This window comes from Aedes aegypti, chromosome 3, assembly GCF_002204515.2.
Source record: "Aedes aegypti strain LVP_AGWG chromosome 3, AaegL5.0 Primary Assembly, whole genome shotgun sequence".
In the NCBI taxonomy this organism is placed as follows: domain Eukaryota; kingdom Metazoa; phylum Arthropoda; class Insecta; order Diptera; family Culicidae; genus Aedes; species Aedes aegypti.
The window spans coordinates 298,957,111-298,975,766 of record NC_035109.1 but is presented as its reverse complement, the minus strand read 5'-3'; the positions used below and the strand labels follow the sequence as shown (position 1 = coordinate 298,975,766).

Here is an 18,656-nt window from a genome sequence, read left to right as displayed (position 1 = left end):
ATTCTAATTTGAAACCTTTTTCCCACAGCTGCCAACCCATGCACCATGTACCCCTGCCACGAATCGGCCATTTGTCTACTCTCGATCGAGGATCCTCTCGGGCGGCGTTGCCTATGCCCGGACAACCACAAAATCGTCAACCAGACTGCTCCGATGGTTCAGTGCGCCAAGGAAGCACCAATGGAGTGTAAACTGCCCTGCAACTTCGGCAAGTGTGTCATCGAAAATGGCCAGCAGCGGTGCCAGTGTCCGGCGTTGTTCGACGGCAAGTACTGCGAGCACTACATCTGTTCCGAGTACTGCAAGAATCGGGGTGCGTGCTACATCGTAAACAACGTGCGCAAGTGTACCTGTCTGCCCCAGTGGACCGGAGAGCGGTGCGACATCTCTACGGAAGCATGCTTGCAGCACTGCCACAACGGAGGCAACTGTTCGATTTCGAACAACGGCAGTTTATCTTGCAGTTGTCCGAAGGACTACAGCGGAGCGCAGTGCGAACACTGTTCCAACTTCAAATGCGAGAATGGTGGCATCTGTAGGAAAACCGCCACCGATAGGGATCAGTGTGAATGTCCGGACGGATTCAGCGGTCGCAGCTGCGAGGTTAACAACTGTGCCAACTATTGCCACAACGGAGGCGGATGCGTCATCGAGAAGGGATATCCAAAGTGCAGCTGCCCGGATGGATCGTACGGAGATCGTTGCGAGAATCAAAATTGTAAGGAACTCTGCCGGAATGGAGGTTTCTGCATGATCGGTCCGAAGCCGTTCTGTAGTTGTCGGAAAGGCTACGAGGGACAGTACTGCGAGATCGATCTATGCGAAAGCTCCGAAAATCGACCCGAATGTAAGTACCTTAAGATGATTCCACACATCAACACCACAAAAATGATTGAAACCCCCCTTCCTCAGATTGCCCACCGGTGCGTCCTTCACCAAGCCCGCTGCCGACTCCGTGTGAGCACTACATCTGCAGCAACACCGGTCACTGTTTGGAGGTGCGTGGTAAACCGATCTGCAACTGTACCAACCAATATGGCGGCAAGCACTGCGAAATGTACGTCGGGTACAACAATCCGTGCATCAACTACTGCAAGAACAGTGGCATCTGCCAGCTGGATGTGTACTCGGTGTGGAACGTGACGTACGTGCCTTCGTGTGTGTGCGTCGGCGAATGGACCGGAACGCAATGCGAGCGGCCACCGAACTGCATCGAGGAGTGCGGTACCTGTGTGGCCGGCAGTTCCATCAACGAGTGCATGTAAGTTAACGGTATTCGGAGATATTCGATGTAGATAGTGCTCATTTAACGCTTATTTCGTTGAACAGATGCGAAGATGGTTCGCTTAGCATTTGTCTGAAGGAGATTGCCGTTGCCGAACTGGAGGGTCGAGATCGAGCCGGTTTCACGCTGAAGATTTTAGCGATCGTGCTATTTGTGATACTGTTAGCGGTGGCCGGGTTCGGCGGTGCACTCTACGGGTTGAAGTAAGTTGGACCACTATGAAGCGACTTGTAGAATTTACTAATGTGTTCTCAATTCTATTCGCAGAAAACGTAGAGGCGGGCTTCCATTTTCACACGCTCGGCTCACAGAGAACGTGGAGATCACCAATCCCATGTATCTGGGCGATGTGGAAGAGGTGCCATCATTTGTACACGAGGATGATAAGGTAAGAAGTACACCTGTTCATATTTTGCAAAAGTTTCAGAAATCAACCGGTCAAGTGGTATACCCAATTCTCATGATAAATTGAACTTCTGGTAACAATTTCAGCTCATTTAGTACAAATTTAGATGTGCTTCAAATCAGTTTTATGTTTTTGGGCTGTATTTGAGCTTTAAAAATTTGTAACTCACGATTGAAGAAATAAAAGATAATTTAATTGCCGTCAAATGAAAGCCACACTAATGTAGCAAAAGTTCTCAGAATAAACATAGTATATTTAAACATGTTTTATTTAATTTTAGACCATTTTTCTTCTGCGCGACATAGAAAAATGTGAGATCATTTATCCATAGTAAATGTTCAGGAAACAATCGCTTCATATTTATACTATTGCAGTCTAGCCTGTGAGGCGACAAGTCATACGCTGTAAACTCTCCTGCAGCGGACATTGCCGGGGATCATCTTCTCCCACGGCAAACAATTCGCTTGAACTTTACGACAGCGGACATTGCCAGGAGACCATCTTCTCCCACGGCAAACAACTCGCTGAAACTTTCCGGCAGCGGACATTGCCGGGTACCATTTTTCCCCACGGCAAACAACTCGCTGGAACATTCCGGAAGCGGACATTGCCGGGAGACTATCTTCTACCACGCCAAACAACTCGCTGAAACTTTTCGGAAGTGGACATTGCCGGGAGACCATCTTCTCCCACGGCAAACAACTCGCTGGAATCTTCCGGCAGCGGACATTGCCGGGGACCATTTTTCCCCACGGCAAACAACACGCTGTAAGCTTATCGGCAGCGGACATTGCTGGGAATTTTCTTTCTCCACGGCAAACAACGCGCTGTAAGCTTTTAGATCTGACATTTGCTCAAGGCAAAACAACAAGATCGATTTTAACCTGCTGCTTTTTTGTTCACTTCACTAGCCGCCGTAAACTTTCGGTCACTTTGTCAGATTCTACAGGAACTTGCGGAACACTTTTTTTTTCACACAAGCAGAAAACAAACATCATACGGGGAGCCGGAAATTTCATTCTAGACAAATCAATTTGTTCTTCCATTCGTATTCTTTTCTCACTATTTTCACTCTTGCAACGCTGAAGGGTGATTCCTCCCATTAAACGAAAACCAAAAACCAGATATCTTTCCGCAAATTAGCAGATAACTGGTAGGATCGCCAATGTGGAGTTTGGATTATCGATGGAGAGGAATTACCCTCCACATGATGCATACACAACTTACCCAGGAAAGTGTTGGTTCGCAAGTGACAGAAAGAATATGCTCAATGCACCAGACTGCTTGCTGCGATCAATTATATTGCCACTACTCAACACAGTGCAATCTATGCCTCACATAGCCAAATTTTCCATGTAGCTATTGAGAATGAATTGTTAAAAATCAATAGGTTTGAAGCTATTTCAAATTTCAACCGCCGTACTGAATAACACAATGACACAAGCATTGACGGATATTTTTTCAAACACGTTAGCATTGCTTTTCAATGATGATTGATGATTGTTTGTTCTAGAAGAGCAAATGCTGCTGTTACTGTGATTTAAACAATATCGATTGCAGAAAAATGTTTCATAGCCAACGTCGTTGGCTTAGTAGGTAACGTGTTGAGCTCATAATTGGATGGTCAATGTTTCGATTCTTCTTTATGCATGAATGTATCGAATATTTTTTATCACAGTTTTCTGCACCACAACATCAGGCCTTGAAGAAAAACATGCGTTGAGAATTTTTTAAGGACCATTTTGTCGCCAAATTGAATTATTTGAAAATGAGTAAAGGCAGGTGGCTCAATAGCAGCCATTCTGCCTACTGAAAACTCGTGAGAATGAAACAACTAACATTTAAAGCTACCTATTTGTTGTTCGTAATTTGTTAGAATTTTTGTATATTTTCAATAAAAGAGAACAATTCAGGTAATAACAATGTTTTTATTTTAAAGTTATTATTATTTTCTAAATGATTTGTTTATGCTGACCTTAATAATCTAAATAAATGAAATTTACAAGGAAGTTTCATGAACAGTAAAACATAAGCAAAAAAATCTGGAGTAACTACATTTTTAACAACAAAAATTATTCAAAAGAAAAAACAACAGCAGTTATAAAATCTAAGCCTTATGTATTCGATCCGCAATTTCTCCTTTGGAAAGTTTTGGAAACTGTTTTCGATTGATGAAAACATTTGCCAAAAAAGCTTGCTTCTGATTTTCGTTTTGTGTAGCAAAATCCTTATATTTTTGTCCTAGTGCAACAGCACGCTCTGCAGAATCATTAACTACGGCGAATTTTGAACACATTGCCTTCGCTTGGATGAATTCTTCATGTGCTTCCCATTCTGATGGATCTTGGTTCAATATGACGTCCATGGAAATACCCAGAATTTGGAAAAATATTTTCGAATTTTCACTAACGTAATCAGCGAGATCTTCATTGATTTTGTTAGGACTGTTGGAGGTAGTGATGCGCGAAGGATTCTGAACCATTTTACGTTTTAGGTCATTGGTTACCTCGTTATCGAAAAATGCTAAACATACATTTTGCTCGTTGAGATAATCCAAATGACGGAAAAGTTTCAACTTTCCAGCTGTGGCAATATCCTTGTCGACTTTTTCATAATCTGTTAGCATTTTTAGCAGATTTAAGTCTTTCCTTGGTGCCACTATCGCCAAAGGAGCTGTATACCAGGCGTCCAAATATATGTTTATTATAAATAAACATATTCTCTCTAATCATCTCTGCTCTGCTGAAGATAGTGTAAATTGTTCTCTATAAAAATATATTTTCAAAGTATATATGCCTTTTGCCATCCATCGGGCATGATGCATTGCACCTGTAAAAAAAAATATTGTCAATATATTATTCTGTTTCTACTTAGCATAGATAATACCGGGCGCTTTCATTTTAATCTTCTCTCCCTAGTATTCATCATCCCCTATGAAAAGCAAAGATAGAAGTAACATTTCTTTGTAATCTGCGCGCGCATATTCGAGATCCAGCAATCGAGAAACTTTTTCACGGATATCCTTTTTGCTATCTTCTGATAAACTCGAACTGTCGTCTGCTGATGCGTAGGATGAAATATCAATAGTTCGCCATGATTTTTGGAATCTTTTGAAAATCGCCAAATCGGGACTTGTTGATTTCGAGTTCAAAGCCACGTTGAATACGGCCTCCAAAATAAGCTCCATTATATGGTGACGGCATGGGAAATGGAGTAATTTTCGACCCAGCCTTTTCTCTAACAGCGTTACTGCACCATTACGTATTCCTGTATTAGATGCAGTTGTATCGTATCCGATTGCCTTTATTGAATTAGTTATAGTCCATCCTTCAAGTACCGTGTAAACCTCATTAGCAATGTCTTTTCCCGAACCGCTTTTAATAACAGGAATTCCCAACAATTGTTCATTTCCATTCCCTGTTACGGGTATGGACAAGCGTTCTTCAGCTCTCTTGCTTGGGCCCGTAGACATCTGCTTCGTGTCCATATGAACCACTAGCGCATCTTCCAGAACAAACTCTCTTTTATATCGATCCAACACGTCTAGTCGATTCTGTAATGTTAGATACTCATAGAATTCTCTTAACTTGTGTATGATTGACTATAATTACCTCCCCACGATATCTGCGGACTGTTGAGAGACTTGTTGAATGTTGTTTGACACACTAGACGTCAATACAGCAACGGCAGCGCTATTCGATGTCGTTGTTCGGTCTAGCAGGGCTAAAGTCTCACTACTCCACGGAAATGATCTTTTCTTTTTAATAACAGGTGCAACGAATTCTTCGCCTGATTCATCTGAACTTTGGGAATGTTCTTCGTCCACATCAATGAAATTTTCGGCTACAAACATATATCATAATGAAATAATATTGATCTCAAAAATCAAACATTTACTCACCTTTCTTACAGGATTCGTCAAATTCTTCAGTTTTCATTTCCAGCTTGATTGGCACTTTGGAGTTGCGATTCATAACATTAAAAGTTTGTTTGATTTTTAAATCCCATCTTTGTCGTAGCTTAATGAAACATTCTCCTTTTCGCTTGTAATTTATTTGAAATTTTCTCCACGAAAAATACAGATCCTTAACCTTCTTTCCAATATGCCAAGCACGCTGTGTCCGCAGTTGAGAACTATTATAAACGCCAATAAGTTTATTAGCCACTAGTGCACAACTCTCCGCAACACTTTTCTTTTCATTACGACGATAATGGAAAACACTTGTAAGGTACTTTTTATTGTTGGCAAACCATTTCTGTTGAAGTGGGGATTAGCCAAACCAACACCCGGAACAAATACTTTCTTCTCGTCTTCCATATTATATATAAATGAAGAATATATAAATGAATAGATTAAAATATATACTATTTATCTCAGGAACAAAAAAAAATACCGGATTCGATCTTTCAACTCTTGAATTACTAGTTCTTCCACCAATCCGCAAAGCTGAAGACAATCCTTGGCAGCCGATGATAGCAACTTGTCTGCTTCAGAACAGAATGACTTTTCACTCCTCTATAACATACAATCATCAATCATCATTGAAAAGCAATGCTAACGTGTTTGAAAAAATATCCGTCAATGCTTGTGTCATTGTGTTATTCAGTACGGCGGCTGAAAATTGAGATAGCTTCAAACCTATTGATTTTTAACAATTTATTCTCAATAGCTACATGGAAAATTTGGCTAGACTGCAATAGTATGAATATGAAGCGTTTGTTTCCTTAACATTTACTATGGATAAATGATCTGTATGTACCGTAAGGACGCCATTCACCGCTCATTTAACAGCATTTTAATACGTTAAATTCTGTCAAAAATCGGATTTTCAATATTTTTTCGCAACTTTTTGCGCTAGACGCAAGATAAAACATTTGTTTTTATATGAAACAAATAGAAATGTGAATAACGTACAATGGTATCGAAAAATATGTATGCCAATGATACATGTGTAGGGCGCCATTCACCGCTCATCCAAAGTATGAGGCCCTATAAACGCCACTATTTGGAATTAATTTACTTTCATTAGCTGGTTGTTATCTTTGTAGTATATAACGACAACCTATTAAACCGTGGCAGCTAAGAAGCATTTTTCGATCCGCCATACACGAATCTTTATTCAACTCATGTTTACCACCTTAAACAGTCTAAAAATATTTTTTATAAGTAGTATCTTCTATATAAATAAAAATGGAGTGATGTTTGTATGTCACGAAATGGCTTCCGAACGGGTCAACCGATTTGAATGAATGGTTTTCCGTTTTGTTCGTCAAGTGTTCCGACGTGTTTGTGTGTATAAAAATCCCAGGACATTCACCGGGAAAGTTGGAAAAACAAGCGTGAACGGAACTGTCATTTTGTATGGGATGATCCATAGCGTTTTTCAACAGCCTACTTGAAGGCAAGGCGAAGTTTGCCGGGGCCACTAGTATAATATAAAATTATATGAATTTCATTTCAATACAATTTTGGTATACTGATACATGTTAATGACTTTTATTGCGGAAATTTGTTCAGATTTTTCAAAATAATTCAATGAGCGGTGAATGGAGCATGGGCGGTGAATGGCGTCCTTACGGTACCTTCTGTGGGCAAATATCTATCTAAAACCAGACATTTTTCTATGACGCGCAGAAGAAAAATGGTCTAAAATTAAATAAAACATGTTTAAATATACTATGTTTATTCTGAGAACTTTTGCTACTTTAGTGTGGCTTTCATTTGACGGCAATTAAATTATCTTTTATTTCTTCAATCGTGAGTTACAAATTTTTAAAGCTCAAATACAGCCCAAAAACATAAAACTGATTGATTGAGCACATCTAAATTTGGACCAAATGAGCTGAAATTTTTACCAGCAGTTCAATTTATCATGAGAATTGGGTATACCACTTGACCGGTTGATTTCTGAAACTTTTGCAAAATATGAACAGGTCTAGTAAGAAGCTATGTGAAACATTTTAAGGCCGCACGGGACGTCATCATAATCACCCTATTCATTTCAAGAAGCAAATCCCAAGAACCACTCCATATATCGATGCGAAAATGTATCACTATGATTCTATATATGTAGTGCACAACCCGATAAATTTTCAGCTTTATCGGTTCATTAAAACTCGAGATTTGCTTCCACAAAGTTTTGATGATAATTGTTAGAGTGAGAAGAATAATAGGGAAAATAACACGGTCTCCCGTGTCCCCTTAACTGGTTTGATTCTATGTGTGTCTGGGTTTTTTTATTTCTTTCGTGGCTCGTTAACTCCCACGAACAATAAATGTCATGCGTGTTGTGTGAATGCAGGTGGATAAATGGGATAAAATTATGGATTTTTTTTTTCCAAGGGGAGTGCGGGGTGTTTGGACATGTCAAGAGGTAATCATCAATTTGTCAATGTTAACTTCCTTTTCCCGATCAGCGTGTAGTATCGGTAGCGGTTGTTTCAATTGGATAAGAATTAACACTACGGACTGCCTGTTCCGGTGGTAAAAGTCCACCTCACAGGTGACCCCTAATTTATACGGCTTTAAGCTTACCGTGCCTAAGAATGAATGGTTAGGGGGTCTAAAAAAAAAACCTGACCGCAAACGGAGCCTGTGGAGTACCAGGGCGCCCTCTACAGTATTATTCCCTTCCTGTGCTACCCGGAGAAATGGTGCAGGTGACCTTTTGTTTCTCCGAAATAATCGGTTGCTCCTCTTCAGTCTCAAACCTGAGGCTAAATAAGGGTGGGATTATAAGGATGTTGTAATTTAGTTTAAATTTTCACCCTTATGGTTTCGCATTATGCGTTTACACAGTGTATTCTGTTGGGGCAGCAGGGACGAAAGTCCACGGGCTTAAAGGACCTCCCCCCCAGGACCTCTGCGAGTGTGGGAGTTGCCCAGGATGTGGTGAAGTTCGCAGTGGGCTCTGATGAACCTTCATAAAAACCACAAAAATCCGAATGCAACTCTGTCACAGCGACCGGTGTCGCTTAAAGTACCCTAGCCCAAACTAACAGGAGTGTCAACCGGCACATCAGGATTGATCCCAGTGAGATCCTGATTATGGCATACTGGTCGCGATACAAACGGACATGGCATGGAACTACGAGTAGGAGTGCTTCGACCACATTGGGACCAACGCCAGTACGGCCCCAATTATGTATACTGGCAGCGCACGACAAAGGACAAGTAACGGTATATGTACTGTATGATTTGAGGCTGACAGCGGCGACATTCTACTCCCTTAGTAGGGTCGAGTGACACTGGTCCGAAACGGCGAGTGGACTAATGGCGATCGCTGCTCCCGTCTTGTAAAACCGTGGCAGGCCCTAAAGTATGGTTCAAATCCGTCTCCTGGTTGTTCCCACTGAGCGGGAGTAGGCTCAGATGTCATAAACTGATTTGCGCCGATCCGGCTCTGAACATAGTACCCCATAAAGGACTATGTCAATCCTAGCATGGCCTCCCTGCTTGCATAGGTAACCATAGGTAAAGCCTAGATACTGTGACGACGGCAGGCACTGGCCGCTCCAGTGCAACATGCAAGGTGACCGATGGCCCGGGATTAATCGAGGCCATGGATCGCAATAGGGAGTACCTCCCTAAAATGCAAGTAGCAGCTGAGCAACTTGATGTCATCATCGAGTTTGTTAAGAGCAAAAGCAATATCAGCAAAGACTTGAAAACAAGTCTACTGAAATTGCGACAATCAGTCCTAGCCGCAAAGCAGGACTACGAGAAAGCCAAGGAACAACTTGGCAAGGTAGAAGGCCAAAAAGACACTAGGTCGTGTCAGACCGAAGTGTTTTCCTTCACAGGCAACGCGAATATATCTGATGATATTATTCGATACGCGATGCGAAAGAGGGGACCATCCGAGAATGAATACGTGGCGAAAAGACGTATGGTTGCTAAGGGAAAAGTGACCTAAGCTGGCACGAGCCAAGCCCCGCAATCAAGAGGACATGGCAACAAAGGAGAGGCCAACACCAAGCCTAAGGCCAAGAAAGCCAAGAAAAAGGAGCCACGGGATAACCCGAACCAGGCAGTGTATCCACAGGAACCACGGGCGCAAGGCAACAGCAACCCGTGGATACGAGTTGGAAATAAGAAAAAACAGAGGAAACCAAAAACGGAGCCCAAGGAGAGCGCTAAACCGAAAACAGCGAAACGTAGGAATTTAGGCGAAGTCCTCGTTATCATAACGGAAGAAGCGAAAGGATTGGCGAAATGATCCTAGTCTTAAAGAAGGACGCCAAGGAAAAGGGTGCAGTCTATAAGCAACTGGCACAAGAAGTACTTGGCGACGAGGTTGATGTAAGATCCCTTACTGCTGAAGCGACTCCCCAGTGTAAAAATCTGGATGAGGTCACCGACGCAGCGGAAGTTTCGGCTGCTCTCAAAGAGTAGTTTGACATCGACGTAGCCAGTAAGGCCATCCACCTTAGAAAGGGCCCGCAGGGCACCCAGGTGGCGGCGATCAGGCTGCCGGTCGCAGAGGCCAACAAAGCGAAGAACTTGGGCATACTCAAGGTAGGCTGGTCGGTTTGCCGGCTGAGCATACAATATCCTCCTGAAGTTTGCTTCAAGTATTTCGGGAAGGGCCATAAGTCGTGGAATTGCAATGGTCCCGACAAAAGTAAGATGTGCAGAAAATGCGGCACTGAAGGCCATAGGGCAAGCGATTGTAAGCAAATCGCTAAGTGCATTATATGTGTCGACAGAGCAGACAACGGACACTTAACGGGCGGACCCAAATGTCCGGGCACAAACGGAAGTAATACAGTTAAATTTAAACCACTGTGATGCAGCCCAGCAGTTGCTTTGGCAGTCAGTCTCGGAAACCAAGACTGACGTGGTGTTACTATCGGACCCATACCGCATACCAGCCAACAATGGGAACTGGGTGGCAGATAGGTCTCAACAGCTAGCAGCTATAGGGACGACAGGATGATACCCAATCCAAGAAGTAGTCTCTAGCTTAAATGACGGTTTTGCGATAGCAAAAATCAACGGCGTGTTCTATTGCAGTTGTTACGCGCCCCCAAGGTGGTCGATTGAGGAATTTTCCCACATGGTTGACAGGATGATGGCCGAACTAGCTAATCGGCAGCCAGTAGTGATAACTGGCGACTTTAATGCATGGGCAGTGGAGTGGGGTAGCCGCTGCACCAATCAAAGAGGCCAGCTATTGTTGGAATCCCTGGCCACATTAAATTTAGAGCTGGCAAATGTGGGTACAGTGAGTACCTTCCGCAGGAATGGTGCAGAATCGATTATCGACGTGACGTTTTGTAGTCCTAGCCTTTTAGGTACCATGAACTGGCGCGTTGATGACGGTTATACTCATAGTGATCATCAATCGATTCGCTATAGTATAATACCAGGCGGGCGGAAGGCAGGGCGATGTAACTCGACCCAAGCCCGAGGAAGGAAAACAGCGCGACGGCGAAACCCTGAGGCGCGAACGGAACACTCTGGACCTAAACGGTAATACACACGCGGAAAGAGCGAGTGCGATTTATTTAGTAGGGATTTGAATTCTAAGCTTGTAACCAACCCAGTTTTTGGGTCACCAAGTGGATCGGTAGCTTAGTTGGTAAAGCGCTCGTCTAGCATACAAGAGTCCTGGGTTCAAATCCCAGCCGTGGACTTTTTTCATAATTTCACCCATAATTTGTCCATCTTTACCACGCGTAATGAGTTAATTAATTTAATACCTATGGTGGTTCCAGGGAGAAGAGGGTCTGAGGCCAAAGGTTGTCTGTGAACTCTATACACCACTTGAGCAATTCAACAAGAATCTTTCATCTGAACGAGCTTTGAAGCAATCGCCGAAGCGCTGCATCACATGATAGCACTTGAGTAGCACTGCCAGCAGGGCCGGATTTACAAATGTGGGGGCCCGGGGGCCATAGTCTTGTGGGGGCCCTTTTTCCAGAAAAAACATTTTGATAGTTTAGAATAGACTAGATTTTTTTCATGCCCTGTGTAATGTTTTCATTATCAGAAATAAAACTATTTTATAACGTTCAACAATCACTTCAAATCCCTAAGGAACGTAAACCAATTTTAAATTTAAAATAATTAATGTTACTTATGTTTTCTTCAATATTTTCTACATCGTTTTAGATTTTATTTGTTTGAGCTAAGTATGCTGTTTCGCTCAAGAAAAGTAAAGAAATTCCTTAACTGAATGGGTTAAGAAATTTCCTACAGAGAGCCTCATTTGAAATGACATTTCTTCTCAACTGCGTACTGCGATCAGAAAAAAATGATTTTCTGGACCATTTCTGGGAAGAAATTTCCCACGCATCGAGATAGGCGATTCCTTTTCTTGTCAGTAGCGAACCAGCCTTTGCAGGCTATATTCAATGCTTGTTGGTGTCATTTGTCAACAATAACATTATTTTGAATTTGATTGAAATTCATCATGATTATTCTATGTTTTAATACTCAAATTGTTGAACATACAGATTTATTTAACAGTTTTGGGTTGAAGAAATTTGTGTAGGGCTGGTATCAAGTTTTCGAGGAAAAACTGATGATCATACAAAAATGCAGGCGATTTGCGTGCATATATTATGTGATGAATTATGTTATTAATGCGAGTGTATAAATATTTTACCAAACTAACCTATGATCTTATGCGACTTAACTTATGATAACAAATGTTGATTTGACAGCTGCTGCGGATTGATTCGACTTACATTGTACGAGTGTACGGGACGAAGCAAAACGTACAAATGAACTCAGAAAAAAGTGTTTTATGCGAGGAAACTCAGCAATCTGACGAGTTTATCCACGGTTTTTTTGCGGGTTGATGTAATTAGTATGAATAAACGAGTTATAACATGAACTTTCATGCGATTTCTGGTTGTCTGGGTTTATGCCCTAGGAGTCGAGAAAATTTCCAACCCGAAAAGATCCTCGACCGGTGGGATTTGAACCCACGACCCTCAGCTTGATCTTGCTGAATAGCTGCGCGTTTACCGCTACGGCTATCTGGGCCCCTAATAATCACTTCCTGAGATCCTGAAAAAATCTTCTGAAAAATCTATGAAACTTAAGGAAATACCTAAATTCTTACGAATTTCCTAAAGAAAATCATGAAAAATACATACAGTAATACGAGCAGTAATACTGTCGTAATGTCACGAGGAATTACAAAAAAAAGAATGTCTGGCCTGATCCTATGATAAAGAATCAAACTCTTATCTTCTGGTTCCTATAAGGTTACGTATTGTATTTCTGTTTTCTGTTGGGTTCATTTTCGATCTCTTTTTTATTCCTCCCAAGTAACAGCTTATTCAGCTAATGTGCAGTTTATACAGTCTCTTTTCTGCTGAATAAACTGTTATTAGGCTACCAATGTTATCTGGGCTATCTGGTCCCTTGTTGTTTTATTTGTTCAAGCTAGAGGTCCCTAAAGTTCATTTATCCAAGGCACTTAACCACTACCAGATTTGCAGTGTGATCAATATAGAGTTATTTCAAAATAAATATGCGAATAACTAAGTCTTGTTACTTGATCTGCAGATATACAAAACTGCATTCAAACCTAAGACTTCATTGAGAAAGTTTTCGTTACAGTTGGAAAAATCACGTTAGAACATTTTTAAGAATTGAAACAGAAGGATGACACTCTACTAGCTTATCCAAATCGTTTTCAAATCTTTCTCAATCATCTTTTTGTCGTAATATTAGCAAAACTACATTCTCAATGTTCTAATATTTTGCTTTAGTAGACAGATGGAGATAGATAGATATCTATTTGAAAAAAAAAATTGCAGTCTGAGGCTGGCTCATCCCTTTTTTATTTCAATAATTTTATTTGAGTTGATAAATTTCGACATTATTCCGGATGTATGGAAACACCATGGTCCCTCGGCACCCCTGCACACTAAACTTAACCCCCTAAACTACTGCAATCTTGATAGGTATCTACAACCAGGATTTTGGACGGGCGGTGTTGCGGCGTTGAAGCGTTGTTACACTGATGGCTTTGGTCAAAATGGGTTGCTAAGGTGCACTTGAGTTTGTGTTAGTTTCGAGTGCCATGTCCGTGGTACAGATAGTTAAGATACAGGTCGGACTCGATTATCCGGAGACTCGATTATCCGGAATTTTAGACTCGATTATCCGGAATTCGTTTTTCAATGTTCTTGTTTTCCAATGTTTATGCATAAATCTGAGATAATTTTGTATTGCGATATACAATATGAATAGTTTAGCAGTTTAGAACGTATTTAAGAGAGAGGGGTTTAAAAGAGTAGTTTTTTATGTATGCTGGTCAAAATTTTTGTTTTCTTGTAAAGACCCCTATTGTTCCTAGAAAAAAATTCTGGCTACGCCACCGCATCATATAAATAAAATAGCGAAAAAAGATAATATTTAAGTTCTTTTATCAAAGATATCAATTTTTTTCTTTGTGATTCGATTATCCGGAGTGAAAAAAAAAAACGATACTCCGGATAATCGAGTCCGACCTGTACCATGAAGATGCAGAACCTGAACGATGAGACAGAGTCTCGTCGAGAAGATAGAGATAAGGGGGGGGTCTGAACAATGAATCAAGAGTCGAAGGCCAATATGAGGTCGAGGTTGGAGAAATGCGATTACTGATCGATCAACTCGGCGGTGTTAGAAGACATTTCGTAGTCAGGAGAAGCTTGAGACAAGGTGGATTTGGCCAGAAAAAGATCGGCAACTGGCAGAAGTTCAGTGCAGAAGTGCTTAAAGACCAGAAATTGATGCAGATGTTTGTGATTCAAAGGTAGGGTAGCTTCCCTAACAGGATTACTTTGCATGCCGTATGGTGGATTGAACTACAGAAATTACTTGTTTGTATCGCTTGTCTGGATGATCGTACAGCTCCAGAGTAGCAGTTGAACTAGATAATGATATTATGATGGATGATCATTCTATAGTAGTCAAGAATCTCGGTTTTATAGTGTTTTTTTTTTCTTTACAGGCCCACTTTGCCAACCCAGTGTACGACTCAATGTACGCGGGCGGAGTGAACGTCCACGCCGATTCCTCCTCGATACCGGGCAACAGTGCCCACCCGCTGTTGAACATGTCCTGCTCGGCTCCGGAGGAGAAGAAGGGACTCCTCCAGCACACACTGGACGACTCGAGCGCCCAGGACTTGTTATGATATCGGATCAAGAAATAGTAGCAAATGCGATTCTAGAGGGTGACCGAATCCTTCTAGAATTAGCGTTGGCATCACTTGTGCCAGTTGGATAACGTAGGCATGCTTGGCTGTAAGTTTTCCCCGATAATACTGTTAGAAATATGTGTTGATTTCGTTGCGCTTTAGTAAAGAAACGGAAGAATAGTCATTTTCCTACTGTTGGTAACCTTTCGCAAAGGATTTGTAGATATTCTGTATGTAAGAGTAATAATTAACTTTCAAACTCATGTAAGTATAGGATCGAGCTAGAAAAAGTTTTAAAGATCTCGAAATTCAATTTTAGTCAATGCGGGCGTGTGACGATTTTTAAAGTTGCTTGACCTGGCTGTCGAGTGGTTTGTCCCAATGTGACGATCGCATTTGAGCGAGATCCAGTTAGTAAAACCAATCGAGGAGAAGTGAATTTAGAATAAATTTGAATCTGCTGTTAGCTTCTATTTTCCGTTAGTTAGTCAAGGATCAATCTTGGTGCCCTGGAAGTGGTAGGACAGATCGTTAAGATCACTTCAAATGAGCTTTAAATAACTTTACGTTAACTAATCAATAATTACTACAGTGTACATTTACAGTATCTAAATAGTTATTATACTCTGAAACAGCTTCATTATCACATTTTACTCGACACTATGACGGCGCTCTTCCTGTGAAGCGAACACATTTTTCTCAAACGACAAAGCAACAATAAATTTAAACTAACCATGATGCGGAATTTGTCCATCCACTTTTTGATAATAAGCCAAATTAGCAAATAACAAAGCAACAATTATTGTTAAAGAAAAGCAGATCAAAGCTTGTTTGTAAAGAAAACAGAAATTAAACGAAAAACACTAGAAATTGTTTGTGATTTTTTAAAGAAAACAAGACGTAAATAAACGAATCCTAATGTTAAAGAAAAATATTACTAGTTCTGAGAAATTATGTGAAGCACGGCAGTTAAAATAATACTAGTTAGTTAGAAATAATGTGAACGATATCGACTCATCTGAAGGATCGACTCTAGATGGAAACATTTTGCCATAAAGGAAGATGAAACTACGAACACATTGATATCCAATGCCATATAGATAAATCAATTCCAGTTTGCCAATACAGAATAGACACATTACAATAGGTATGCATTAAGGAAAGGACGAAGAAAAAAGAAATCAATCATCAAACGAAATATGTGGAAGTTTTTTACGCGACACACGTGAACATAGCTGTAGTAGTTTTTGTACTGAACGTAGACGTGGTCGAAATTGAAGCAAGAGTTGCAAAAATAAAACGAAAAACCCAAAGTGAAACTGATGACGACGGTTGAAATTCTGCCACGAAAAAAAAAACTAGGAAAATCGTTTGAAATAAAGACTGTAATTTTGCAAACGTGGGTTCATTTAACGCTGAAAGAAAATATCCATTTCGATCGTTCACTGATCGAAGTTCCATGACTCGATATCGACTCATGGAGCTATACTCAAATTTTTTTTTTGCGATTTCTCATTGTAATAGGCTGTTTTTCATCACACCAATCTGTCATAAAACGGGCTACTTTCCTGCACTGATTTATACAGTGTGGTAATACAGTGGGATTCCGTTTTTGGCAACAAAGTTTAAATTTTCAGTTGCCAAAAACGGAACCGTGCCAAAATCGGAACCCATATTTCAAATTTCATTTTTCAATTATTGGTTTTGAAAACATCATTAAAATGTTAATACATCATTTTTATGGAATCATAAGGCTTTGAGACTTCGAAAAGGTTCACTTCGAAGTATTTTCCCGAAGGGTTATACTATGCTATGAATCTATAGCCCCGTAATGTTAAATCTGGCAAACGTTTTTCTAGTGGCGTTTTTACGCCTCAACGTCTTCAATTATATTTAGAAGCTTTATTTAATTTTTGTATAAAAGGGCTTTGTAAAACCAATAATAGCATGAGTGACCTTTATTCAAGAACTAGACATTTTCTTAAAACTATGAAAGAACACGAAAAACATATTTTTGTTTTCTTATAAAGACGTATTTGCAAATCAAAAGCGCTGGGTTTTGCAAAACGGCATTAGCTTTTTTTTTTAATTGAATGAACATTTAAAATCAGTTTAACTTTTGGACTTGAGCGTAAAATTTGAAAAAAATCGGTAAGTTTAGAATTGCTTTTTCAATTAATGTTTCTGATAAAGTAAAGCATTTTATAATGAACGGTTGACTGCAATCAAAAGAGCAAACATAAAGGTGGGATGATGCGTAAATGTGACTTGTAATTCTGTAGAATTTAATTTTTTCTTGAAATAATTTTTCATTGAGCTTGATATATGTTTACACCTACCTTATGAAATCAACTGAAATTTACAGGATCCTGTTATGAAACCTCAAGAACCTTATAGGAATCCTCAGGTTCTCATAAGAAATATACAGAAAAATGCTTGAGCTCTGAAGCATCTTGCCAAGCATCCGCATGATCTTGCATAGAGTTCTCAGGATCTTGCTAAGGACTTTGCTAGCAGTTAATATCTTGGAATTCCGCTGCGATGTTGCTGAAAATTCTCAAGTCTCCGATTAAAAAACATTTTAAGTTTATTATTATTAGGCTACCACTAGCACACCTCAAATTCCTCTGGGAACCTTTTCAAAACCCCCAAGCTTTCGCCGGAAATATTAAAAATACCACTAGAAATTCACATTATCCCGTTTAAATTTTACAGGACGCCCTAGTGTTTATTAGGAATCACCAGATTTTGGACATAATTCTCCATAACCACTCTGAAGATCCCTCAAGAAGCGCTCAGTGTCCACTTGGAATCTGCAGATATCCTCATGAATTCGTTAAAATTTCTGGAAAGTCCCACAAGAACCAAGAATCCCTTAAGGATTCTCCAGGGTTTAGTTAGGAATCTCACATACTCAGCTCGTAAGGAACATTTTGATGATGTTAAGACACGTATGCTTGATTACAGAATTTTCGGATCGTCTCTTAACAAATCTAACGTCTTACAGAGTCTATAGAAAAAAGGAAACGTAGCTTTAAATAGTTGACGCAGAGAGATCAATATACACACCAATACCACAGACCAATAGTTAACACACTCTCAGTCGTATTTATCGCACGCTTCAATGATATTATTGAGAATAAATTGTAGTTTGGACTATATTCGCATTTGTCATGTTATTTAATGAAATTTATTAAAAGTTATGATGCACGACATTTTGCTGTACATATTTGTATATATTATTGCGGTGTGTTTTTACATGCGTTATGTTTGTAAATCCATAATTATAAAGACAGTGATTCAAAAAGATGAGACAAGATTTATGATTGTAACTCTGTGTGAGTCATAGATTATGCTCTTATGTCGGTGCTGGTGCTTTGTTCAAACAAGCTGTTCCAAATCTGTAGAAAAGTATTTTTTATTGTATCACCTACTGGCAGACTCAAGTGGGCTGGACACTCAATATGAATGCCTAAGAAAAGAGTCTTTAGTTGAGATACTGGTGGAGATTATTGACCTCATGAAACGTTGTTAATGTATGACCAATGACCATTCTGAAGTAAATAAGCGCGTACGCGAGTCCTTAGTAGTTGGTGAGATTTGGGGAAATATCGACGAAAATGGAGCTCTGGAATGTAATCAGTGTGGAGGTGACATATGCTGTTCAAATGACTAAAGCAACAGACACGATAATATTTACAAAAAAAAATACAAATTTTAATGGTATTGCAAAATGTTGCCAAAATCGGAGGATGCCAAAATCGGAGCATGCCAAAAACGGAGCATGCCAAAAACGGAATCCCACTGTACTGCCCAT

General features: G+C 40.2%; 1 protein-coding gene across 1 annotated transcript in view; it reads left to right on the top strand.

Moving 5' to 3' along the window:
• Positions 1–16,237, top strand: part of LOC5568706 (low-density lipoprotein receptor-related protein 1) — a gene marked incomplete at its 5' end in the record, with an annotated part of 55,910 nt that extends 39,673 nt beyond the window's left edge. The window contains 5 exons of the mRNA XM_021850801.1: positions 29–847; positions 913–1,261; positions 1,330–1,488; positions 1,553–1,673; positions 14,651–16,237. Coding sequence (XP_021706493.1) covers positions 29–847; positions 913–1,261; positions 1,330–1,488; positions 1,553–1,673; positions 14,651–14,836 — 1,634 coding nt within the window. The remainder of the gene's footprint in view (positions 1–28; positions 848–912; positions 1,262–1,329; positions 1,489–1,552; positions 1,674–14,650) is intronic.
• Positions 16,238–18,656: the final 2,419 nt, after the last annotated feature.